Genomic DNA, 27,675 nt, shown 5'->3' on the forward strand with positions numbered 1-27,675 from the left:
AAATTGACGATTTCGTGTCCAAAACAATGTTCGGTGATCGAAAAAGTTAAGCCTCATCGAGCGCGGATACTTTTTTTGGAAGTAATTGAAAACGTGTTCAAAATGGTTTGCTCAGTCCATTTTTTCTTCATCCTCAATTATGTCCAAATTGGAGCCTGCAAACCAAAAATGAGCACAATTGGACTAAAATTGACGATTTGGTCACCAAAACAATGTTCGGTGATAGAAAAAATTTAGATACTTTTTGGAACTAGGTAAAAACTTGTCCAAATTAGTTCGGTCAGTCCGAACTTTTAAATTTATCACCAATTGTTGCTAAAGTGGAGCATACCCACCAAAAATGAGCACAATTGGACTAAAATTGACGATTTCGTCTCCAAAACAATGTTCGGTGATCGAAAAAGTTAAGCCTCATCGAGCGCGGATACTTTTTTGGAAGTAATTGAAAACGTGTCCAAAATGGTTTGCTCAGTCCATTTTTTTTCCATCCTAAATTATGTCTAAATTGGAGCCTGCAAACCAAATATGAGCACAATTGGACTAAAATTGACGATTTGGTCACCAAAACAATGTTCGGTGATAGAAAAAATTTAGATACTTTTTTGGAACTAGGTAAAAACTTGTCCAAATTAGTTCGGTCAGTCCGACCTTTTAAATTTATCACCAATTGTTGCTAAAGTGGAGCAAACCCACCAAAAAGGAGCACAATTGGACTAAAATTGACGATTTCGGCTCCAAGACAATGTTCGGTGATCGAAAAAGTTAAGCCTCATCGAGCGCGGATACTTTTTTGGAAGTAATTGAAAACGTGATCAAAATGGTTTGCTCGGTCCATTTTGTTTTTCATCCTCAATTATGTCTAAATTGGAGCCTGCAAACCAAAAATGAGCACAATTGGACTAAAATTGACGATTTGATCAACAAAACAATGTTCGGTGATAGAAAAAATTCAGATACTTTTTTTGGAACTAGGTAAAAACTTGTCCAAATTAATTCGGTCAGTCCGAACTTTTAATTTTATCACCAACTTTAAATTACACTCTAGAAATAAAAAGGGTTTAAAAGTGTAAAAGTAATTGATTCTTTTCATAAGGGTGGAAAAAAGGGTGTACTCTTTTATCATTCCACCCTTAATTACACTCTTTCTACAGTGTAAAAATAAGAGTGTAGAAATAATTGATTCTTTTCATAAGGGTGGAAAAAAGGTGTAATCTTTTATCATTCCACCCTTAATTACACTCTTTCTAGAGTGTAAAAATAAGAGTGTAAAAATAATTGATTCTTTTCATAAGGGTGGAAAAAAGGGTGTAATCTTTTATCATTCCACCCTTAATTACACTCTTTCTAAGAGTGTAAAAAGAGTGTACAAAAGAGTGTAATAACAGTGTAATTTCTTCAAATTCCACTCTTACACTCTTTTCCCCGGTAAATAAGAGTGGAAAATGGATTACACCCTAATCCCCGCTAATTAGGGGTGAAATAGGGGTGAAACCTCCTCCCGGGGACTTTTTCCTCCAAAACGTGTAAGCTGCGAAAACTGGAGGCCATTAAGTGTCTCTTCAGTGCTGTTAGAGCTCTAAATAGTCTATATTTACCTTTCACGAAAACTGATGGGGAGGTATAAATTCATAATCTGAAGGTAAACTTTGGCAGGTTTGGAACTCCCCCCCCCCCCCTCCACTCATCACCTCAGTAAGGCTAACCTCCTTTTTAAACTTAAGAACCGTTTAGCTCGCCAGTTGTTTGAGAGCAATTCGTACAAAGTTATAGTTCCTTTTCTTGGTTTTTTCTCTATTCGATTAATCCCAAGTTTACAACTTGTTTAAATGGAACTTGTGTTTTCAGGAGAACCAGCAGTTGAAAGAAGAGAACAGCAAGCTGTGTGAGGAAAAACGGATTCTAATTTACGACATGAATTTCATAAAAAGCAGATGTGTCTGCGAATTCCACGTAAGCAGACTTTTCCACTCACTTTTGTGCAATACTTCGTTTATTGTGCATGAATTTTAAAGCGGAATTTTTTATTACTGCTCTTGCCGCCTCTTGAAAGTCTTGCGATGACAAACGGAGCTAAGTTTGTTGTCCATCAAAAAACTGAGCATAAAAATGAATTCTTTAATAATGTGACATATAAAGGTGATTTACAACATATAAGTGACATATAGGTTGTATATGTACCCATTCAAAAAGGTTTCTTGCTTTCTTCGGGTGTTTCTTGAGAGGTACCACTCTCATCTCAATATGAGCTTTATCAGCAGAATTTGAGATGTTACTGCTGAGATAATCGTGCGAAAATTGGTTCTGAAGTGATGTTTGAAAATTTGTTATAAAAATACCGTTAAAATGAAAAAATGACTTTTGAGAACTTCGATTTGTTAGGGCGGTAGTCTTCAGCAGATCCCGATTGGTATAGGGGACCACGGTCCCTGGGGTATGAAGGGAGGGGGAGCTGGTGGATTGGTAGTGAAGCCCAAATTGACCCCAGTTCTGGTTCCCACACCATCAGTTGGCAACGCCTACACAAATCATAATCATCATCATCACGTGTCAGAGGACGAAGAAACAGATGACCAGGAAAGTCTGGCAGAGAGTTCCGGAAGTTCCCAGCTACCAAGGTACGAATGGGTAACTGTATAAAGAAACGGAATCATATATCATTTGCCTTACCGCTAAGATATCTTTAATAACCACTCGTGTAAACAACTTGTGTAATAAAATCAAGAGCGCTATAAGCATTAGACAGTGAAGTTGCTTCCAGGCATGACATATTCTTGAAAATAATTAACTTTATTTTGGTCGCATACTGACATCAAATTTGATGTGGGTTCAATTCACCTTATTTTAAGAACTTAGAAGATTTGGTATATTTTGAGCGCAGTTATCTGGTATTTCGGTAATTTGCATTTTAAGGTTCGGGTTAATTTTTTTGATATTTTAACAATTTTTATAGAGAAACAACGAACTCCTCAACACCTGTTCAAAGCACAAAACGATTGTCATCTTCCAAATTTGCCAACAACAACAGCAATTATGCTAATCCTCAAGAACAACAGTACGGAACAAACAAGTCTTCCCAGCATTCCTCAGATGGAAGAGGAAGTGGGGAGACTTTGAACAAAAACAGACGACCAGTGACTGGAAGTAGACCAGGTGGGCGTACAGGGTATGGTGGTGTCAACAATAGAGGTGCAGAAAGTGACACTGATTATGAGGAAGTGTCAAAACGTCCATCTTATCCCAATACAGGTATTTACCATGACACTTTGCAATTTGACAGAATTTTGTTTTTCCTTCTTAATTCCTTATTAATGATAATGAACGAATGAACATTCTTTGACTTTTTGAGTGACTTTTTCACGCTTTTGAGTTCTTCATTTTTAAGTGATCTAAGTTGCTCTCGCTCTCAAAGTTTGTTTGCATAAGCGATTGCGAGCAAAAGTGGTTAAGATGTCGGACTGACAACGTGGTGGTCTGGGGTTCGAACCCCTATGAGGTTTTTTTATTGAACCCATAAAACATTTCTAAGCTACACCCCCTGTAAATTAAATTGCCCCATCTGTTGTTCGAGAGCAATCTAATTCCGCAATTTGATTGAAATTATTATTGTTCTGTTTGCATCATTCTCATACCATCTTGACTTCTTCCGTTCTCATAGGAGTTATAGTAAATTAACAATAGACCCTAACTTGACTTTTCAAGATTCTTCTCTTAAGACAAAGTCAAGTGTGTTAAGTGGTAAAGCTTACAGACAATCATTGATCTTCCCAATTTTTTCAGTTTGCACTGCCATCGAATATTTTGCCACGTTAATAGTTGTAGTATATCATACAACTTCATGTTTTATGACCACAGTACGCAAAAAGAACTCACTCTTCAATATGAAGTTTTCGGCAAGGCATTTAGAGTGGCTTTCTTTTCTTCAATAACTCACAACAGTATGAAAAATGCTTGTTTTGAGGCTTAAAAGGCGATGTTATTTTAGACATTGATACAACTGCTAACATTTCGGCAGTGTCTGCATCAGGAACCAGTATCCTTGGATCCGCCGGATTTAATCAAACAGCATCGCCTTACTCTTCCGACAGCACAAGTATCGCATCATCAAAGCGAAATGTTCAAAATTCTCAAGGTGGTCGGTATCCCTTCCCGCCTGAAGATCAACAATCAAATCCTCAGTTTGTCAGCCAAAAGTCAGTATCCGCGGAGCAGATTGCAACGTTTAGTCCGTTCCCCACAAACTCCTTGAAAAACGATAAGCTATCTCATTTAATTAACAGCATGGGAACCAAACCCAAAACGAGGCACTCGAGTGCTGGTCCTGGAACGTCGGCAATCCATCAAGGAATATTTGACCCGACGATGAGTCCCGGAGGGTTCAGCACGATTCAGACTCCGAGGCCCGGAAGAGCGAGTTTTGCGGGATCTCACTTCGATTCGATTCCGCGGACTCCTGCGATCGATACCAGAAGACATTCCATATCATCATCATCTGTCTGTTAGTACACCAAGAATTCTTCTGTTTCTGTTTTTATGGAGTCCTTTTGATACTATGGACCCTCGAGTCTTTACATGCTGAACAAAAGGCGTCATGTTTGGTCATAATTTGCTCGCTAATTTGCAAAAAAAATTCTGAAATTAGATCCTAAAGTCGATATTGATTTCAGTGCATAAAAGTGTGGTAGATAGTTTTATTTTTATTTGTCTGACTGGTTGTATATATTGAGGCAGCCCAAAGCATCATTATAGTGATAGCATTTTGATTTGCAGATGACCTATCGTTGCCGGATGGTAGCCAGCCGACAGCTGTAGAGAGACCACTGGAGAAGGTGAAGGAGTTGAAACACACCAAAAACATCAGACTCTGGCCTACAGAAGTTCTGACTGACTGGTTTTTATTGGAATTGGGACTGGGAGAGAATGTGAGAGACAGTTTTAACAAAAATGTCAAGGACATACCGGTAAGCTGATTTTTGGGTTATGTAAGGCATGACAAATTTTCACCAATGTCCTTCATTATTAATAGCCGCCCTCATCTTCTCAGCCGGCTATTATAGCGCTCCTATTTTTTTTTACAATTCAGAGAATTTGAATTGTATTGGGGCGCTGTCTTTTTTTTTAAGATCTGTTCACACATTTTCATGATTTTTGAAGTCAAATTGGAGTAGTGATTTTGGTCACGCCGAAACAGGAAATGGAGCGAAAAAGCGAGTGGTTTTGCGGCGTGAATTTTTTTCGCTCTAATTTTAAAGTAGAGTGCAAAAATGGTGTTTGAACAAAAATTCGGTTTCTCGGTAATGGTTTTTTGTTCACATGCGGCAATTTCACTCTGATTTTTACTGTTTTTTCGATTTTTTGGATCGGATTTTTTTCTAAATGGTTTTCCCAATCCATTCACAGCTCATTCTAGGCCTAGTTTTTTGCTTGAATTAAATTTTCATTTCTCGCTAATTGTTTTTTTGTTCACATGCGGCATTTTGACATTGATTTTTTGTTTCTTTTTTCTTATTTTTGATATGATTTTTTTAAAAATGGTTTTCTCAATTCACTCATAGTCCACTCTAGGTCTAGTTGTTCTATTTAGTCAATGATAATTCTTTGAATTGTACGTCAGGACTTGTCCTGCTATGTTTTTTTTACTTCGTCGAATAAAAAAATGTTTCGCTTTACCTCATTTTGCCGCCTTTTCAACATTTTGCGTGAAATCTTTTTGACTTCTCTAGGCTAGTTTCTCTCTTCTCTCATTCTGCTCAAAGTCCTTTTAAACAGCAGCTGCTCAGGAAAGCAATTCAAAATGAACAGAGTCAGTATAAAAAATTGAAGTCAGAAATAGAAACGGGATAAACCCATAAAGCCCAATTTTAGATGCCCGCTATTTGAACGTCGGTCCTATAAGTATTAGTTACCTCTCTCTAATGCTTATTGTTATTGATAGTAGCCCCTGTAGCCTCTCTCTAAGAAACATAAGTATGTTCAACTACGAAATGCCATCAAAATAAATCGGACTTAAAAAAATGTTTTTGTACAAAAATCTTTTTTTTTTCAATATCTTCTGTTATTTCAATCCCAATCATGCTTATTGGAATCAACGGCGGCTATTTTCCGGCAATCTGCCGGGTATGTTGATATATTGAACATCTTATTTCGCTTAGGTGTTTATCTTTGATCTTCCTTCAATTTAATATTGCTCTCTTCAAGCAAATTTATGCGCTAATTTATAATTATTCTTAGTATTTTTCAAATTACAGCAGAAACGTGCACAGATAATTGCTAAATTAGGATGAATAATTAAAGCTGAAAATGTTAATGTGAAATGTGGCTGATCAATGCTCGCGGACAAAGTTTGTGTGGTCATGTGCGTTTTTTTGTTTATATGCAAAATTTTTGCCTGACCGTTTTTATTCTTAAATGTACTTTGGCTTGTTTGAGTTCAACGAGTTGGAACAAGCTCTCATTAAACGGGCTAGCTTCAAGTGAATGGTTCAATTTTGATTTTTAGTAAGTTTAACGTTTTATGTCTTGAAAATTTTGAATACTTTGACGAAATTTTCGCAGAGTTTGTTACATTACCAGACATTTCACTTTATCCACATTTTTTTTGTTCTGTTATCTAAACTATTTGTCAACTTTTACATCAATAATTTGAGGTTTTTTAGGTTTCGCTTTCCGCGCGAAATAATCAAGGTTTTGATTATGATCACGTATTTAATAATAAAATTTTAGCTAGGCTCGAACGCGGTTTTGCAAAAGATTTGACTTCTAGACAAAGTAGAAAATTCAGAAATTCTTGTTGATGAGATGATTCGGAACTTCATGTGCGCACTTTAAAAGGCTCAGTTATTATGTATTAAAAATAGCCTTTTCTCCTTGTAATGTAATAAACACGTTAAGTTGTAACGGTTGTTGAGAGCATGAAAGATTCCTGACAGTTAATGCTTAATAACAAGATAACAAAGTGTGCTATTTTAGACACTTCTCGCCCTGAAAAGCAGTGAACTGAAATCTGTTTTGGGTATCACAGACAAGTTTGAGAGGAAGAGGGTGCATTGTGCAATCGCGTTCTTAGCCAACTTCAACCCTGACCCTAAAAAGTAAGGCACAAACTTTGCTAATATTGTCATTGCTTAATTATTGTATGTTGTTATTTCGTTGTAACTGAAATCTCAAATGACTGTTATTATTTTAAATTCGTCGTAGAATCTTTTTGGAAAAATTCGGGCTCATATCCTTTTATCAACTGGTTCACTATCAATCTTTTCATTAAACTTCTACCGGGCAAAATACAGCATTGAGGGGATTCACTCTATAAAATTCAAACAAATATACCATTCTAATATTTTATCACTCAATGAAGGGAGTAATGAATTCCTCATGGGCGACGTTCACTATGGTTTCAGTTCAACGAGGATTACTGATACGTTCATTGTTAATCCTTCACATTTATTGATAACTTTTTTAGTTTTCAATCTATGCTGCCATAGCTATATTCTTTCGGAGATGACTTTTGCACACATTTTTATATAAAGTTGAAAAGAACTGGTAATTTGTTTCTAGAATAGTTTAATTCCTTTGCACACTGCACTCACTACCTTTTATTCCCAGTGCTCCTTTTATTGAAACTGATTATGTTAGAAATATATCAGACATAGGGCTCATAAAAATTATCTTATGACAACGCTAAAGCACAATATCGCTTTTAGGCTGTCTTGTTAAACTGATAATTTAACAGTTTTGACAGCAAACTTTTTTTGGTTCCCATTTTTCTAAATTTAACTTTCGCTACTTGTTTGTGGTCGGCGAGTTTCTGATTTGGTTTCTTGGAAATTCCTCTGAGTGCTGAATGCATCACAAGCTTTTGAGGTTATACTTGCGCAACAACTGAAAGTAAAAACCTTGCATCAATTTTTCTTTGGTCTTCAAATTTGGTTTTTGAAGAAATATTGTTTGGCAAATAACCCATTACTTGAACAATAGATGTTTTTAGGGTTTTGGGAATTTTAAGTTTCAATGTCCTGGAGGTTCGTGCCAGAGCAAATCAGCACTGAATCTTTGTAAAGACATTCTGTTTTTGCAGATCACCAGTAATCTGTCTATGTCCCAATTTAAGCTACCTGGTCTTGTTTTTTGAGTTAAATTCACTGCCTGAATAGAGTATCTTTTGCTTAACTCACATCTACAATGTTTGTTTTGATTTTGATTTGATCTTCCGCGTGCGTACTTGAAACTTTTAAATTGTATAGATTAGGCGTAACCACTACGCTAAGTGGGATTTGTGGTAATTACCTACAAGCTAGCTTAAGTAATAATGATGTGCAGCCAGAGTAACCACTTAGTTCACTTGAGTAATGAAGTATTACAGAACCAGTATTTCGCCGAAAAACAGTACTGGATCTGTCTATTTCAGGTATAATTCTTTATATGTATGCCCAGTAAAAAACAACAGTATTAATTCAAACTGCCCGGTCTAATTTCCGAGATAAAATTAACCAGAGATAATGAAGGGCATCTCCAAATTAACCGACTATTCTTTAACCGTGCGTCAAAACCCAATAATAACGTCATTTCTAATCTTCTGAGCAATTTTATTGCTGCTTTTATACTGCTTTCGCTAATTTTTTTGATGCGCTCGTAATATGTGCTTTTGAAATGCAATGATATATTTTTTTGCATTTGTTTGATATATGTCCACAAAATTGAAGAAACCTTACGACAAATACTGTTGAGTTTGCAAAGTGAATTTAACTGTTCTATGAGCTATATTTGGGCGTTTTAGCCACTCTCTCAAACGTGAATTGAAGCCCAAGTGTAGTTCATGGCACATTTAACTTTCTTTGCCAATTTATTTTACTATGTATAATGCAAAAGCACTTGAACCCCTACACCATTCGGTTTTAGTTGTTGGATCAACGAGCTCTTCGACCGGGCTGGTATTTTGAACTGACTATTTTTTCTATCATCGTAATAAAAAAATTAAGATAACTGTTCAGTCTACATTCTGCCTTGATCAGTGGATGAGCAATTGTATAATAGTCACCCAAGAGTCCTGGATTTACTTTAACTGGGCATAAAGAAACTTAAAATACGATGAATATCTAATGTTTAGAATTGAATTTGGGTTTTACTTTTGATATGCTTGTTTAGCTCTGAAATGCTCTAAGACTTATTTCCATGCACGTCATTGTTGTTTTTGTCTTGAAGGCAACGAGGTTCATATTTAATTATAAAGACAAATTTTCGAAATTGTTATAATATAAATAGCTTAACTTTTTCAATCTCTTTGCAAATGGATTGGGTGCTTATTCTTTGTTATTTCAAAGTTGTATCTGCGTAACGAGTACAACGTGGAAATTTTTAGGGTTTTGGGTTTCTTGAAAACGAATTTGAAGAAGAAATTCAATTATTTTAGTGTTTTTGGTCTCTTTTCTTTCACCGAGAAATGTTTTTCACCGAGAATAATTATGTCGATTAATTTGCCTAAGCAATTTGATTACAATTTGGCGTAAAATGTTAACCTCTGATAATTTCAAGGGTTGTACAATTATCTTGAATCGCTAATGTTTAGTTATTTAATAGATAAATGATATGTTAATAATAGAACATTTTACCACCTAAGTGGGAGTAATGGTTGTGCTTAATTTCCGAACTCCGAAATCTAAATTTGACCAGCATCACTCTGTTCTTAAAAATATAATCTTACTTACTGCTCTGAAGCAAAATTAATTCATAGGTCGATCAAAGTTCACTTCTGGCTTTATTTACCTGATGAATTAACTCATGCTCCGGTCGGTGGTATTCGATCGACCTTTAAATAGTTTAAATTTCACAAAGGGCCGACCCATGATTAAGCTATCTTGATTAGGGCGCCGTTTGACTAGAGCGAACTGTTTGATGTATTCATACCTGAATTTGAACGGGAATAGTTCTTAAATTACAACCGAGCACGTTGCATGTTAAAGTCAATTCGGTTGGACTCAAGAAACATTTTTGGTGCTACAAAACATAAAAGTGTAATTTCCACAGGCCACCAAGTGGGAAGAGTGACAACCTCCCGTGAAAACAACAAAAAATTCTGCGAAAACCTCAAAACTTTTGTGAACACCCCCAATATTCTATGAAGTCCGCAAAAACATTGTGAAAAGCCTAAAAATTCTGTTAAGACCTCAAAAATTCTTTGAAAACCATAGGGTTTTTTTGAAAACCTCAAAAATTTCTGTGAAGACCTCAAAAATTACGCGGAAACTTGGTCAAAACTAAAGCAAAAACCTACCTCAAGCTAATTTTTGTTTACTATTTTTCAATGTTGCCGAAGTTTAAGCTACGCTTAAGATTGCATTCTCTGGTCTGCCATGTCCGTGATCAAATTTAACATCTCATGTAACTAACCTATGTATTAAAGATATACGGATACGTTCCGTAGAGTTTTTCAGAAATTGTTCAAATGGTCCCGTGCAATCTCTAGCCGCGAAAATCTGGGGTTACGTTGATTTGGTTACTTTTCAGCAGACACCCTGGCTTAGAAGACATGAGAAACCTAATGCAGTTGGACACAGATTGGATGTGTGACTTTCTTCTGGAGTTTGTGGGACTGCCAGAGTACAAGAGGGACTTCCAAAGAAACAGGTGCTTTAATCTATCAACCCTGTAAACGCCATTATAGGCATTAATAAACCCCATCCTCTTCGCTGTTTATCACTTCAAGAGACGCACGTGCAAGTTTTAAAATGCCGAGAGACTGTAGTGCTAGAAGTTCCTATATACATAGCCAGAAATTGGCTTCCATATAATTCGGCCTTTTCAAACATGCAAGGAGCGTTTTTTAAGTAATGGTTAAGTGACTCTGCTGAAGTCATTTCGAGGTTCTGGTTTATTATTTCAAACTGCTACGCTGTTTTCTATAAACGCCACCACTTCGCAGTGATGTAAAGCAGAGTCACGTGACGTATACGTGAAACTTTGCAAGACTTAGTGAAGGTCTTACATGGTGATCATATGTCTAACCAGATTCTAACAAGATCATCTAACAAGAATTAACTTAAAAGAGATGAACTAAAATAAACGAGTCTAGCAAAAGTTACACAATCATTGCAGTAATATCTAATTTTGCAGAGTTGACGGAGTTTTGATGAATGCGTTGAGTGTGGACGACATAGAGTATGTAATTCAGAGTGAGGGAAAGAGTAGCAAGACTAGTAAGCAGTGTGCAGTGAGCATATGGTACGCATGGCAACTCGTCAGACTTCTCAGATACGATGAAAAGGTCAGTTGAACCAAAACTACCCCCTCTCTCAGCCACCCGTTCAATCCAATAGTTTTCGATATCTTAACACCTTTTCAATAGTTTCTATTTATTGTGAGTATTGCCTTAAGTCCATTAGGCGGATGTCAAAGTTGTCCGAAGAAAATTGCCCAGAATCTCTTTTTAGTTGTTGATTAGTAACTATCATAGCAAAATCTTATTTTAAACAAAAGCCCTTCAATTGAAACTTTTAGAACTGATACAAACCTCATACGTAAAAGGTTTTCGACATTGTGAAACAAAATTTTACTTGACTTTGTATGCTATTTTTGAAAAATTATTATTTTTTTATTTTTAACTTTTATTCTAAAAACACATTTATAGTAATAGCCTTAACAATTGCAATCAATTTTTGAGCCTTTTTAAATTGCATTACCAATTTCGATCGGAGCTGACAATGTTATACTTCCTCTTGGGGCAATCCCTAACCCAAAATCCTTTACTTTCCAGACAATGGTTAAGCGTATGGTTGCTTGTCGGAACTGGGACCAGGACCCGATTGTGTGGAGCAACGACCGGTTCTTCCTCTTCCTTAAGAAACACAACTTTGAGGCGGAGGCTAAGAATCTGAACGGACTGGGTATCCACGGGGCTCTGCTGGTGCTGTCCAAGTCATTTACAATTGAGAGACTCTTTGACAAGATGAAGCTGAACAACTCTAAGCAGTTTGTGAGAGCACGCAATAACCTCTATAAGAAACTAAACGACCTTCTATCAGGACCAAGGTACTCACACTTAGTAACAGCTACACTTGTGATTCAATATTGCTGGATACAATGACGAATCTTTCTCTGTAGAAAAAAAATAATATAAAAACAGAGGAAGATCGTTAGTGATCAATTAACGCTAAGAATAATTCAAATTTGCAAAAAAAATCGACAGATGATTTGATAGATAAAAACTCTTGCAAAACTGTCTGTAAAGATATCGGACAGACAAAATGGACCTAACAAAAAACAAAGCCAGGCATTCAGCTCTCATTTGCAATGTTACTTTGATCCGGGTCCTAACCCCCACTTTATCGAGGGTTGGAGCAATTTCTTCTAAAATTTTTATTGAAGAATTCCGTTTCAGACGTCAAGCTACAGAAAGGCTGGAATTAATTCAACAACAGCAGAATCAGAGCAAAGACTCTTCCAAGAGTCGAAGTGTTCCAGCACTGCACAACTTTGGCATCAAAAATTGACCAACAAAAATAAACAAACGCACCTCAATTTTGCCACATCGTTTGATGCTCCTACAAATTAGTTTTATTTAGCATTTTAGAGGCGAGTTAATATAATATTCTTATTATATTAAAAAAAACTTGGTTAGCTGGAAGATATTCTGCTGTAGCTAAATTAAATACCCGTTATAAATTGAGCTTCTGGTAATCCCAATAATTATGTGAATTTATTTGTGAATAATTTGCTGTTGAAATTTGAATTTTACTGCTGAATAGTTTTTCATCCACAATTCGGGAAAACTAGTTTTTCTGAAGAAAATCTGAAAATGTACCAATGTACCACCAGTGAGTGGGTTAAAAGGATCATTAAGAAATAACCAAAAATTCATCCAGAAATTTGGCTGTCAAATAACAAAATCCTTGTTTTCAATATATTTTAAGGATAGCCAATGCCATCTAATGTTTTTTTATCCTTATTTTTCAATTATTCGCATTTTGAAGTTGAGACAACCGTCGCTTGAATCATATATTAATTTTCAAATATTGTCAAATATTAATGAATCTTCCTTCTACCGAATCAGATATTAATTTTGCCGCTTGATTGAAACTTGAAGTTCGTCTTTGTCAAGTCCATTGTGTCATCTGTTATCTTATTTTAAAAAAAATATTTTATCCCAAATGTTATTGTTCCGACCCCAGTGATGTGGGAAGAACTATATACTAAGATGGGTTTTTTATCAGTGAATTTTCGCTGATCGATATATTCATCGTAAAGAGCTGTGGGTGGTATCATTAAAAAGCCCATCCAGCGTGGAATATAGAATTGAAAAAATTTTTTGTGTTTTATTTTTTTTCCGATGATATATCGAGGTTTAAATTTTGTGAGCAGACAATTTCGGTTAATCCTTTTTCACATTTGCCCTAATTTTAGCCCAAATTTTTGTTTTCTCTGCTAAAGGTTTGCTAAATTTTTCAAATTTCAGACTTTCGCATCAAGTGTTGCTAAATATGATTTTTAGCCCACTATGTTTAAGTTTGCCAATAGTAGAGACCTGAAAGTTGCTACGCAATCTCTTTTAACCCCAAACGAGCTAAATTTGAGTGCAATTCCTGTGAAAGTTGTCGTCGAATTAAAATATCGACCGTTTTTCGCTAAATTTAACTCGATATTTATACAATTTGCATCCTTTGGTTTTGAAAAATTTCATTTGCCAAACTAACTGTTTTGAAAGAATTTGGAGGAAACATTGGGTGTTTATTTGGATGCCTAGCTATATATGGGCTAATTTTTTCCTCTTAGTGGACAAAAAGTTTGCGGATTGTATTGGGGCGCGATCTTTTTTTTCGAAATATTTTTTGCAATTTTTGTTATTTTTAAGCTAAGTGTTGACTAAGATGAAATCAATCCAAGGTTAAATTACGGCAAGTTATATTCACATGAAAAAGTTCCAGTGAACATAACATTTAACTTTTTGAGTCTGAGCTCGCATTTTTTCAGGCTTTGACGAAGTGTTTTCAAAAAAACTCAGAGTTCTTTTGTTTTGCCTGCAATTTTTGATCTGTTTGTAGTCTTGTGATCAATTCTCACTAATCCTAATTCCAAATGGCTTCTGTAATTGCTACAAATAAAACTTTACCGGGTTTTCAAATGATATATATTGGCTCTTACATCTTTGTATAAATTTATTTGAAGAAATTATCAGTTAGTTTCTGAACTATGCAACCTTTATATCATACAACAGTCGAACTGTAGTACAGTCTCAGTAAGGTCAGCTGATCTTTTTCTATGTAAAATTTTGTTCGTTTTTGTGTAATGAGTTCAATTACACCTAATGATTCTTGGCTTTACTACTACGAGTTTTCAAAAAATTCGCTTGCACGCTCGCCCAGTTTTGAGGTTCAATTTTGTTTGCTTGACAAAATATCACATTAATGACAGATCTTATTGACTTCTATAATATGCGCTATGGACTATGCTAGTTTCTGAACTATGCAACCTTTATATCATACAACAGTCGAACTGTAGTACAGTCTCAGTAAGGTCAGCTGATCTTTTTCTATGTAAAATTTTGTTCGTTTTTGTGTAATGAGTTCAATTACACCTAATGATTCTTGGCTTTACTACTACGAGTTTTCAAAAAATTCGCTTGCACGCTCGCCCAGTTTTGAGGTTCAATTTTGTTTGCTTGACAAAATATCACATTAATGACAGATCTTATTGACTTCTATAATATGCGCTATGGAACATATGTAATGTTCTTTGTGAACGTCTTACGGTTTTGACGGCTGCAACACAGTTCCCGCAAAATTTATTAGATTACTTAGTTAAAGTTGTGCTTGTTGTTCTTTTTCAGTCGCTTAATTTATTCTAGATCGTGAAGAACTTCAATAGCTTGGATGAAAAAAAGATCTATTTCAGAGTTTTGATATTGTAGCTGATGGTTTTAATGACTTTCAGATAAATTAAAAAAATTAAAGGTTTTATTTACCTTTTGATTTTTTATGATTCGGACAGCATTTAGCTTAGTCCTTTCACTCATAGGCATCATAAAATTTTGATGAAAGAAACCATAATTTTTTTCCTTTTGTTTTGATTTAATGTTTAATAGGCTTGAGTAATCTGTTTTTTTTAGAGTTTTCATCAAGTTATCTATATTTGTCAAGATTTCATGTTTTTCTTTTTTTTTACGTAGATCTTTTACAATGAGGACCGATTGATGATATTTAGACACAAACGATGAAAAGAAATACTTTCAGTTGATCTTAATATTTAATGGTTTTGTAAGATATTATAGTTTTAATTGCCACAATTAACTGAACTTTAACTGCGATTTCTTAAAATACGTTGTTAACTTTTGATAACTGTCCTTGTTTATTGTGTTTATTGCAGTCTTGCGACTTAGTATCACTTTTAACAAACCCAATAAGATTCCAATGGAGTTACAAGTTGATCTGTTTTTGTTTTCAATTTAAAGCTTATTGTTTTCTCGACTTTTGAAATTAATTGTTTTAAAAAATCAATTGGCTGTTCAGTTTGTCACTTTTTATCTTCTTTCTGTCAATAGGTAGCTTAGTCGCTATTTAGACAGAAGGTATCCTATTTCTAGCGAGCCAAAATCCAATTTTAATAATTTTTTTGTTTTCAACTAATGATTTCACGGCTTTGATACTACGTCTTTTCAATTAAAATTTTGATTTTGTGTTTCTGCTGGTTTTGGAGGCTTTCATTGTTTCCTTGCCCTAATAACGAACTCATTGGGAGGTCCCATTTGTTTTGAGTTACTACGCAATAGAACTTGTAATCTTCTGAGTGAATTGATTAGCTTTTTGTTGGTTGCGACAACGTTTTGATGCTGAATTATTTGATTTTTGCCGTGAATAATTGCCTGTTCTTCTTGTAGTCGTATGACATAATCTGGATGATGACAGATCTGATTTAATTCCTTAAGAGGTTTAAGTTAACAGGTGTCAGTTGTTTCCTCATTTATACATCAAGAGGTATGAATGAACCATTTTAATGATTTCAGCTGATATCAAATTATTTAAATCACTGAGAAAAATAAGGTTTCGAAACAAAAACTGTTTTCTGATTTTTTCACTTTTGGCAAAAGTTCAATGAATTCACTTTACAAAGTCTCTTTAATGAGAGTTATGATATATTTTCTTACTAATACACTGCTCAATATTTTTTGTTTAGGTGCTAAGAATTTTGAATTTGTTATTGTATTTTCTTTTAAACAAAGACATCGATTTTTTAGTGTAATTAATGTTTGTTTTATTTGACTGTTGCTTTTTTGTCCTGTAATCTCGTTTTTGCCGATTCCATCAACCCCCTAATGCGCCATTACTTTAATCATTAAGTGGTTTGTTGAACAATTTGTGACTTTTTAAAGTTTTCTATCTCTTTGCTAGACCATTAAGTCAAAAATGCTGATGAGAGTGGTCAGAACATTATGTGCGAACGCACATTACTGAGCCTCCTTGTTCTATCGCTGTATCGTGTATGGTTTTTCTAAAGGTGAAAATGTCCGCTCACGCCCTGATAAACAAAACATTGGAGAGGAGTCATCGATGATCAAGAACGAATTTGCTCCTCATTAGTTTTTAGTTTCTAATCTTTACTGGTGAGAGGGGGCTGGTGAGAGGCACTGACTGGAACAGAAAAGTTCCGAGTCTCCCCACCAAAGAAAGTCAACAGATTTGAAAGAATAACAAAAAAATCAACACCAAGATTGCAATGAATTCAAGCCAATAGAAAGCAGAAAAACAAGTAAGTTACCGTTTAGCCTAAATAAAAATTGAATGCATATTTTTGAGAAAGAGACGGTGTAAATTTTTTGAGAGAGAATGTAGATGTTGTGGAAGATTGTGGAAGTTTTTGGATTTTTTAGAATGCCCAAATAAATGAGATATTCTACTACACCAGCCTCTTTTCCCACAAAAAATTTTGTGGTAAGGGCGAAAAAATTCAATAAATTCAATGCTCCTAGTACTTTTTCCCTCATTGGAGGGCGGTACTAGGCGAAGCTAGAATCTGAAACGCCTACAAGGTTGTCTTTGTAACTCAGGTGGTTGCGTTTTAAATTTATTAAAATTGCCTGAAATTGCAGTCAAGCAGAATCAACAGAGCAAGATTTTTGTAACCATTTACCAGGAGAAAACAACAATAGTTGCACAAGCCTTTCCCATTTTTCGGTGTAACTGTTTGGATAAATTAAACTTATTTAACCTGAAATCAACTATTTCAGCTGAACTTAAAAATTGCAAAGCTTCACTAAACATAATTGAGACGAAGACTTATGAAGACACCGTCATCAACCGATAATGTCCACGGAAATTCTGTGCTCGACTAGAATGGTCTACGAAAAGACTCTTTATTATGGGAAAGTTTCCAGCTAATAACATGTGTTATCTGCTAACAGAATACTTCTAATAAATCTCAACTACACCTGGAAACAAGTTTACACAACTTAAGTTGTTTTTACTAAGTTGCTTGACTTATATTGCATGGTCTCTACAGCTATGATTTTACAGCTAAGGCAAGTAAAGCTACCCGATGACGACAGTTTCAAGGAGCTAGGTGAATGAGGACCCACTTGTGAAAAGCCATGAAACACTTGCAGTAAATTATCAACTCGCATTTTTAAGATGTGATCACATTTGAGCGGTTTTAATGTAAGGTGTTTTATAACCGTTTTCCTCTAAAAATACCGCGGTACAAGACAGTCATTTTTAATGCTTTTTCTGGACAAAATTTCAGCAGGGGCACTACACAATGAAATTAAGGACTCAATGCTCATGCTGGCTCGGCATCTTTCATCAAGTCAAACAAGATCCACAATTTTCCTTTCTTCATCTCCGTCATCAATATGCTGCATTCTACATTTTCGTTTCCAGCATGATTTTTAAGGAAATTTTCCTTCTAAATAAAAAGTAACGGTGCGCCTATGTTTAATCAATAATGTCTTTCAGATCTCTTGAACGGTGACAAAATCAGTAATAATGGCAGCATTAAAGAGCATCGTTGTCTTTGAAGTTCTCTTCCTTGTTAGTTCTCAACAGTTGAGACCAGATGGTACATAGACTTTGTAAATTGAGCAGGAGACAAGAATCTCTGACGTCTCTCCGACAGTCGTTTTATTTGTATGAACGAAGACGGCAAATATCAAGGGAGAAGGATAAGAAGTCACGAGATTTCCCACTTTAGAGAAATCAGTAGGCACGTTGATTTTCAGCTCTGAAACTCCAAACATTATTTCAACTCTGCAGTTTTTCTCTCAACCGTACGCCTCTAAAAGTCAGAATCCTGGAAATTTTAGCTGGTTGATAAATATGAGCCATTTAGTAAATGCTCAAATGTTTTTCCTGCGCGTGGTTATTTATATAAATTCGTTATTTTTTGAAACTTTAATGGCTACATTTAGTGGGCTTAAAAACTACATATAACAGCCATACTGTGTCTTTCTTTGTCAACTAGTTAGAACCATTTTCTGTTCCTAAAGGCAGAAAATTATGCTAGCACCATTTTCAAAAGATGCAATTTTTCATAAAATTTGAGTTGGAAATTTGAGTTCGAAGGTTGCGTCGGTGACATTATTTCATCGCGTTTTTAAAATCGGTAGTCGCCCTTGTAGGATTGGCGACATAGCGGGTTTTAAGCACTTAGCTGGTTGATAAATATGAGCCATTTAATAAAAGCCCAAAACGATTTTTGTGAGCATGGTTTTTAATATAAATTTGTTTTTGTTTAAAACTTTAATGACTACTTTTAGTGGTTTTAAAAATTACAAATAACAGCCATACTTTGTTTCTCTTTGTCAAATTGTCAGAAGCATTTTCTGTTCCCAAAATGAGAACAACATGCAAACACAGGTTTCAAAAGATGCAATTTTTCATAAAATTTGAGTCGGAAATTTGAGTATGAAGGTAGCGTTGGTGACATAATTTCGTAGAGTTTTTAAAATCGGTAGTCGCCCTTTTCATCAAAAATAATCCAAAATTTTTTACTTAGCATTGTCAAATTAAGCCGATCATAACTGTCCTGGAGCAAAAACTTTCTGCTCTCTAGTTCAAGAAGAAATTGCCGAAAATAGCCATTACTCAGGCCGCAGCAATGGCAATTTTTTAAAGAGCCAGAAATTTTTTGCTGGTCCTTGTGAGTTGCGAATATATTTTTTCCTAATTTTATAAATGTTTTCTGTCTCGTAAAATATTCTACTTGCACGACTAGTCATGTTATTTTTACTCTTAACCCTGGATAAATGAGCAGAGAAGTCAAAAATTCTTCCATATACAATTTTTACCAATACGATTTTTACTGGCGGTCCGATTATCAATTAATTTTCTGAACCGCCATAAAGTTGGAGATAAACTTTCAAATGAAAGCCTACAGAAAATCCCAAAAATACTTACCAAAAACATTCCAATTGGATAAAGTTTGTTTTTATTTAATCCTATGCAGGCGTAGGCCATGAAAACAATTTTCCAGCATAATGTAGGACGAGATAAGATATTAAATTCTTTTGTGCAGGGAAAACTGATATTTCTGGTGTTGTCTCAAAGAGTTTTTTAAAAGCCTTTAATTTTTGAAAAAACTTCGTTTTCAAAAGAATACTTTGTCTACCTAAATCTATAATTATTGGAGCCATTAAGTCCATTTACTTTTACCAAGACTAAGATGAGTTTCATGAGGACAGGTTTTAAGCTGCTAATTTGAACTGAGCCTTTAAAAGTTCGTTTCATTGGTTGGTGAATTTTTTGAGACATTTATAGCCTAACTATAACGCACGAAAAACGCCCAGAAATAGTATGAACGGTTGCAGTTTTTTACCTTTTGTCAAAATTTTCATTTTTTTTTCATTCCGGAATTGATTTTTTTTCTGTGTCTTTTCCTAAGAACTATTCTTCTATTTAAACTGCATATCATTTATTTATTTTCATTTGGCAAACCAATAGGTTTCCGATTTCAACACGTAAAAGATTTTTATATATCGGAAGCGTTTCGTTAATTGCTTTGTTTTGGGTGAATAGCGTTTCACGTTTCATAAGTTAAGTATTTTATATAAATTTAAATAGTTTTTATTCGTCTCATTGTGATTTCTTAAATCAGCGTAAACGTCAAAATTGCATTAAATTTGTACAAATTGAACATGTCCGGCCAAGTTAAACTCTTATTTGTTTATTTGTTTCATGAGACACTTTTCTGTTAAAATCACGCTGTCATTTTTTTAGGAAAAAAAGGAATTTTTTAAAACTGTCATCTATGAATACAATTCAAAACCGTGTCATTTTTTATCCTTCTTATTCTAATAGGGTTTTGTTACTTTGATTTTGAGAGTTTGTCGTTTTTTAGTTACTAGCGTTATGTAAAAACTCATCTTTTTGAATGTTTTTTTCCTAAACATTTGCTTACAATTTTCCGTCATTGTAGTTTTTAGTGTACATTGTAATCAATGGCCGCAAGTCAAATTTATAATAGAGTTCAGAGCGAAGCATGAAATTGAAATGGAATAACTATGCTCGAAATTGCGGACATTGATGCCGATACCCCTGCTCACAAATTGCGGACAATGACGACATAAAAACGTGAAATTTTTGTATCAGTTACAGAATTTTGAAGTGAATTTCTGAAACTTTTTGTTTCACTGTTGTCCACACTTGAACCATATTTTTTTCACGCGGTATGTGGTGACAAAACGTCGTCACTCATGCTTGAAAACTTGGACAAGGGTGAAGTGTCGGATTGGCGACATAACGGGTTTTAAGCACTTAGCTGGTTGATAAATTTGAGCCATTTAGTAATTTCCCAAGGGATTTTATTGAGCATGGTTGTTAATATAAATTTGTTTTTGTTTGAAACTTTAACGACTACATTTAGTTGGTTTAAAAATTAAAAATAACAGCCATACTGTGTTTCTCTTTGTCAAATTGTCAGAAACATTTTCTGTTCCTAAAATGAGAAGAACTTGCAAACACATGTTTCAAAAGATGCAATTTTTTAAAAAATTTTAGTTGGAAATTTGAGTTCAAATGTTGAGTTGGTGACATAATTTTATCGCGTTTTTAAAATCGGTAGTCGCCCTTTTCATCGAAAAAACTCAAAACTTTTTTACTTAGCATTGTTAAATTAAATCGATCATAACTGTCGTGGAGCTGAAATATTCTACTCTCTCTAGTTCAAGAAGAAAATGCCAAAAATAGTCATCAATGAAGCCGCAGCAATTATATTTTTTTTAAAACCAGCAGTTTTTTGATGGTCCTCGTGAGTTGCGAATATATTTTTTCCTAATTTTAAAAATCTTTTCTGTCTCGTAAAATATTCTACTCGCTTGTCTAGTTCTGTTATTTTTACTCTTCAACCGAGACTAATGCGCAGAAAAAACAAAAAATTTTTTATATGCAATTTTTACCAATACGATTTTTACTGGCGGTCCGATTATCATATATACTTTTCTTAACCGCCATAAAGTTGGAGATAAACTTTCAAATGAAAGCCTACACAAAATCCCAAAATACTTACCAAAAACGTTCCAGTTGGATAAAGTTTGTTTTTACTTAATCCTATGCAGGCGTAGGTCATGAAAACAATTTTCCAACATTATGTAGGACGAGATAAGATATTAGATTCTTTAATGCAGGGAAAACTGGTGTTTCTGGTTTTTGTATCAAAAAGTTTTTTAAAAACCTTTAATTTTTGAAAAAACTATTTTTCAAAGGAATATTTTGTCTACCTAAATCTATAATTGATGGAGCCATTAAGTCCACTTATTTTTACCAAGACTAAGACAAGTTTCACGAGGACAGGTTTTCAGCTGCTAATTTGAAGTGAACCTTTAATTGTTCGCTTCAGTAGTTGGTTAAGTTTTTTAGACATTTATAGCCTTACTATAACGCACGAAAAACGCCCAGAAAAAGTATGAAGGTGGCAGTTTTTTTACCTTTTGTCAACGTTTTTAATTTTTTTCCATTCCGGAGTTGATTCTTTTTCTGTGTCCTTTCCTAAGAACTATTCTTCTATTTAAACTGCAGATCATTTATTTATTGTCATTTGGCAAACCAATAGTTTTCCGATTTCAGAACATAAAAGATTTTTATATATCAGAAGCGTTTTGTTAGTTGCATTGTTTTGGGTGAATAGCGTTTCACGTTTCATAAGTTAAGTATTTTATATAAATTTAAATAATTTTTATTCGTCTCATTGTGATTTCTTAAATCAGCGTAAACGTCAAAATTGCATTAATTTTGTACAAATTGAACATGTCCGGCCAAGTTAAACTCTTATTTGTTTATTTGTTCCATGAGACACTTTTCTGTTAATATCACGTTGTCAATTTTTTAGGAAAAAAAAGGTCATCTATAAAAACAGTTTAAAATCGTGTCATTTTTGATCCTTCTTATTCTAAAAAAATTTTTTACTTAGAGTTTGAGAGTTTGTTGTTTTTTGGTTACTAGCGTTATATAAAAACTCATGTTTTTGAATGTTTTTTCCTAAACTTTTGCTTACAATTTTCCGTCATTGTATTTTTTAGTTTACATTGTAATCAATGGCCGCAAGTCAATTTTATAATTAAGTTCAGAGCGAAGCATGAAATTGAAATGGAATAAGTATGCTCGAAATTGCGGACATTGATGCCGATACCCCTGCTCACAAATTGCGGACAATGACGACATAAAAACGTGAAATTTTGTTAGCAGTTACGGAATTTTGAAGTGAATTTCCGCAACTTTTTGTGTCACTGTTGTCCAAAATTGAACCATATTTTTTTCACGCGGTAATTGGTGACAAAACGTCGTTACTCATGCTTGGAAATTTGGACAAAGGTGATGTGTAGGATTGGCGATATAACGGGATGTAACCATTTTGGCTGGATGTAACCTGAATAGTCTAGTTTTTATTCAGGATTGGTATTTTTGACTTTTTTCTTTAGTGGTATTTGTAGTGAATTGCTGCTTTTGCCAAAAAATTGTTTGTTGACAAAAATTAATACGCATCAGATATAAATTGCAGCAACAAAGGTGATCCAGATTTTTTCACATTTTTCCTTTGATTTACTCGATTAGCTTATCTTGATGCCCAAAGTAACCTGTTAAAAGGATTTTCTATCAGGCTTCAAACTTAATTATATAATATTTTTCCAATACAAGAGCCAAATAAAATCAGCAGTGTTTTATGTCTTTTCGTGTATCAATTGTTTTCGTAATATTTTTCCGAGTTCATTGAGCTGAAACAAACACTTTCATGCCGAGAAATATTTTTCCTCGAATGAACTTATTCCGCAATTTTCGAGTGCTTCTGCATAACCTTCAAGAGACCAAGAAGTGAACAAATTATATGACAAAAGAATGTAAATCACTGAGTATTTGGTGTTTTGTAGAAATATTTTAAACTAATAAATTAAGTGATTTTCTATAGTCCAGAAAATATATGCTCCATGAAGAACAATCTCGAAATTTCAACAGAAAAGAAAAAAGTAACATACTTCAATTTTACTGTCTTTTGAAAGTCTTTTGCTGTCAAAGAATTCTATTTCGATGGCGACCGCATCGAGAAAGTAATGAAGAAACAGAACCCAGAACGGACCGCAGAGAAGTTCTCTACGCATTAAATTTTTTGATATTTTAAAGGCCAAAAGCCAAGCTTCTAGCAGTTCTGAGTTTCGTGTTCGCATTAAAAACAGGGATAGCGAGTTGTTGAACGTTACACAGAGGTATGGGGGCATCATAAGGAAAGTGCACAATTAGCTGTAGAAAAAGTACTGAGGAATGTTCTCAAAAAAATTTAAGTCTCAAAACTGATTTAAAGCAATAAATTTTTTTTTGATAAATGCTAAGTTATCTTTGATTTCGATTAGATGGCACTTTTAGTGATGAAATTTAGTGTGAGTAAAGACGATTTTAGTAAACACTTTCAAAAGTTTCATCATAAACGATTTTCTACCTCGAAAACGGTTAAAACTGACTTGTAAGCAGAAAGCATAAAATTGGCCATGTAGACAGGATAAGAAAAAATCTTAGTAATTTTTATTGAGAAGGTTCAACTGCATTAACAGTGGGAGTATCGCCAGTGAAATGCATCGTATTTTGAATAAGTTTATTTTAAAGATGGCTTAGGTCAATTCAAATTTTTTGATCAATTCAAATTTTTTGGATACTTTTTACAGCAAACTGTTGATCGTATGTAACATAAATGTGGCAAAGTTCTGAATAAAACAGGACTTCTGTTCCTCGAAGACGTTGATAATCATTGTTTTAACTTGAGCTCAACATAGTTATCTAAGCAGGGTGAATTACCTGCTTAATATGTGGCATGAAAAAACAAATGAGGTGAAGGACATTTACACAATGTACACAAGATCAATTTATGAAGTGTTGGAAACTCAGACAGTATATCTATGCAAATCTAACGGGAGAAATGCTCTAACATTTATAATTTGCGAAAAACACGTTTTTAAAGGCTTTCAACTCAATATCTATAGATGTTTTTATGAACAAAACGAAAAGATATGGAATTGGAGAGAATGCAAGAATCTTATTAAACTCCTTCCTTTGTGATAGAAAACAGTGTTTAAAAAATGGGATAGCAAAATCAGATTGGGTTGTCATAAATCACGGTGTTCCTCGGGGAACTGTCTTAGGGCCTTCAATTTGTAAAGTTTATGTCAACGACTTCAGTGAAGCTGTATCAACGAATTGTGATGAATTACAGTTTGCCGATGATACAGCAATTCTATGTCATGCAAAGAATGAAGCAAATTTGCAGCTAATAGCTGAAGATACATTAATCAAGACAGATCGATATATAAAACAAAACAGGTTAACCTTGAATGAGGAAAAAACGGAGTGTTCAGGAATGAAAAATTGCCCATCATTGAAACTGTAGATTTCAAGGGACACCGATTAGAAGCATCTGAAAAACGTAGATATTTAGGTGTAATAATTGATAGGGAACTGACATACCAAAATCAACTAAATAATGCTATCAGTAAAATGGCTTCAGCAATCAGATCATTATATTTGGTTCGTTATCAGGTACCGTTAAAAACAAGAATAAATCTTTTTAAATCACTAGTTTTGTCTCATTTAGATTTTAGTGCAATTTTTTTACGATCATACTCTATTGAAAGAATTAACAAACAGATAAACTGAGGCATAATACTTGCTTTAAGAAAACCAAATACGATACTGCCACAGATCTACTTCTGGAGACTGAAATTCTTCCAGCAGAGCTCCAAATAATACGGGTGTCATTAAATAGGTTTTTCAATATTCTCCAACAAACAAGAAATTGCTCTAATAAACATTTCAGATTTTTAGAAAACGTGCCAATTATTGCAAACGAACGAACCCATAATTATTTCTTAGATCAAAAATGTAAGTCAAAATGGAGTAATGGTTCAATTGTTCGTAACATTATTCGAAGATGAAACACACTTCCAATTACAATTAGAAAAGAAACGTTAAAGACCAAATTTAAACAAAAAATTACAGCGGAAATGCTGAAACGACACGAAAGAGTTCCAATAGACAGATGGGTTTCAGGATTCAAACATATATTTTATTAAAATATTTTAAGAAAACCGAACCTTAGTTTGTTATGAATTAGAAAATAATAACGTTTGATTAACAAATTTCTAACATGTAACTTAAACCAAGTGGTTAGTTTATTTTACATGTTTCAGATTTTTTAAAAAAAACTTTGAATTAAAAATTTAATTTTTTTTGAAGGAATTTGAAAAAGATATCAAAGCTTTTTTATAATCACTGTTAAAGCATGACACGATTGTACAGAAATTTAGTGTCTGTTTGAATATCGATCAAACTATAGTCGTGAAGTTAGTGAGAATTAATAGAAAGAAAGTTTAACTTACCAGATTCACATTATCCAGATAGGAGCAATTTGATTTTAATCACAAATTTTATATATATGAATCGTCAAGAAATGGTGCTTAGAATCAATATTCGGTTGAAATTGGTGAATCTAGATAACTATTCTTAGAGTGAGATTGTTTGATGTAAAATCTTCCCAGCTTGTATTGAATGATTATGATACCACCGGAAATGTGAACGAATTCTTAGAAAGGTGTAAAAACATACCATCTATGGCACCCCTGTGACTGAATTATGGAAAATTTGCAGAGGCAAACCATATTAAGTAACCTTTGCGACCCCCATTGTAAAGCATGGTGCTAAGATTAATTTTGTATCTTGACTTTCTTGCACTGATAATGGGTAATAAATAGAACTGATTTTTGTGCCTTTTTTCATCCCCAAAATCAAATAACCATCATGATCTAAAAATCAGACCTCTCCTGTAAATCTCTAAATTCTACTCTAAAATATCGTTTTTGTTATTCTCTCATTTTGAGAAATTATTTTTTTCTACTTAATTAAAAACGCTTTGTATTTCGCTTGCCAAAACCCATAACCCAACAGGTTATGCGCCCAGAATTTTTCTAGTTCATAAGACTAATTTCTAAACCAGAACAATTTGTTGTTGACAGTCATAAAATTTTTCTGCTTAGTACCTTTTCTTTTGACAACTATTTTAACTGCTCAAAATAAGATGGTCCAACAGACAGTGAAGCTGCTGACCTACACAGGAAAGGCACAGGACTTTCCAATCTGGAGCACGAGATTTGTGGCGATGATGCAGACGAAGGGACTCTACAAATCCATACTTGGTACAAAAGAGCAACCCCATGAGCCTGCACCACTAGCCAATGGGGCATGCAATGATGAGAGGAAGGACCACAAGGTGCTGAAGGATGCATATGAGAAGGAAGTTGAAGAACTCAAGGAGAAACGGAACAATGTGTTGTGCCGTCTGGCACTGACTCTAGATGCAACAACCCTCATGCTGATGAGACATGACTGTGTGGGAGATGACGGCAGCCATCGTAGATGGAGATGGAGAAAAGGCTTGGAAGCTTTTGCAAGAGAGATTTCAGTGTGAAGACAGCAACAGTGTTGACTTTGGTGGAACAGCTTGCTCGACTTCAGGTCGAGGATTCTGAGGATTTGGATAGCTTCTTCATCGATGACAGGGGTTGCTCACAAGGCTACAAGAAGCAGGGGAAACATTCTCAGAGACCTTCTTCAACGCCTTGGTCCTCAATGGTCTGCCAATGAGGTATGAAAGTTTGTTATACAGAAAAGCTTCAACCCGGCAACGAACTCCACAGAGCTGAGGAAAAGGCTGCAGAACTTCCATGAGAGCACAACACAGAGACACAAGGGACAAAGTGGTTCAGTGGCACTGGCTGTGAAGCGTAACTTCAACAAGGGCCCAAAAAACCCCTTTGTGTGTGGGATCCCTGGACATTTTGCCAAGGACTGCAGGAGGAAGGACACAGAACAATGCAGCAAGTGTGGTGAGAAAGGTCACCTAGACAAGGCATGCAGGAGACAAAGAGATGGAGGCAAACATGAGTCAGTGGCAATGGGTCTAACATTGGCTTCACCAGATGAGGAACACTGGGCAGCTCTTACCCAGTGGAAGACAGCAGTTATGCTAGTGGACAGGGGTTGTACGGATCACATAGTGACGAACATCGACATTTTCTCGGACTTTGTGCCCATGCAATCAATGGTCAGAAATCCCAACGGACAGGCTTCTAGAGTGGTGGGCAGAGGCAGAGCGAGGATCAGCATACCCTCAAACAAATGGGAATTCCAATGCGAACGCAAAAATGTTTTGTGTGTGCCAGAGTATTCTTCA

General features: G+C 34.7%; 2 protein-coding genes across 2 annotated transcripts in view; both read left to right on the forward strand.

Annotated features, from left to right (window-relative positions):
- LOC142341552 (uncharacterized) overlaps positions 1-12,731 on the forward strand; it is a 90,266-nt gene extending 77,535 nt beyond the window's left edge. Inside the window, exons 7-16 of the mRNA XM_075392575.1 lie at positions 1,846-1,950; positions 2,380-2,615; positions 2,951-3,246; positions 3,983-4,495; positions 4,768-4,958; positions 6,967-7,088; positions 10,498-10,617; positions 11,104-11,254; positions 11,744-12,018; positions 12,368-12,731. Of these exons, the coding sequence (XP_075248690.1) occupies positions 1,846-1,950; positions 2,380-2,615; positions 2,951-3,246; positions 3,983-4,495; positions 4,768-4,958; positions 6,967-7,088; positions 10,498-10,617; positions 11,104-11,254; positions 11,744-12,018; positions 12,368-12,479 (2,121 nt within the window). The 3' untranslated portion in view covers positions 12,480-12,731. The remainder of the gene's footprint in view (positions 1-1,845; positions 1,951-2,379; positions 2,616-2,950; positions 3,247-3,982; positions 4,496-4,767; positions 4,959-6,966; positions 7,089-10,497; positions 10,618-11,103; positions 11,255-11,743; positions 12,019-12,367) is intronic.
- The window catches only part of LOC142341558 (late histone H2A.1-like), a 305,796-nt gene that overhangs the window by 125,829 nt on the left and 152,292 nt on the right, over positions 1-27,675 (forward strand). The gene's annotated exons all lie outside the window — the stretch shown is intronic.

The sequence above is a fragment of the Convolutriloba macropyga genome, chromosome 6, assembly GCF_964194025.1.
Source record: "Convolutriloba macropyga chromosome 6, txConMacr16.3, whole genome shotgun sequence".
NCBI classification, from domain to species: Eukaryota; Metazoa; Xenacoelomorpha; order Acoela; family Convolutidae; genus Convolutriloba; species Convolutriloba macropyga.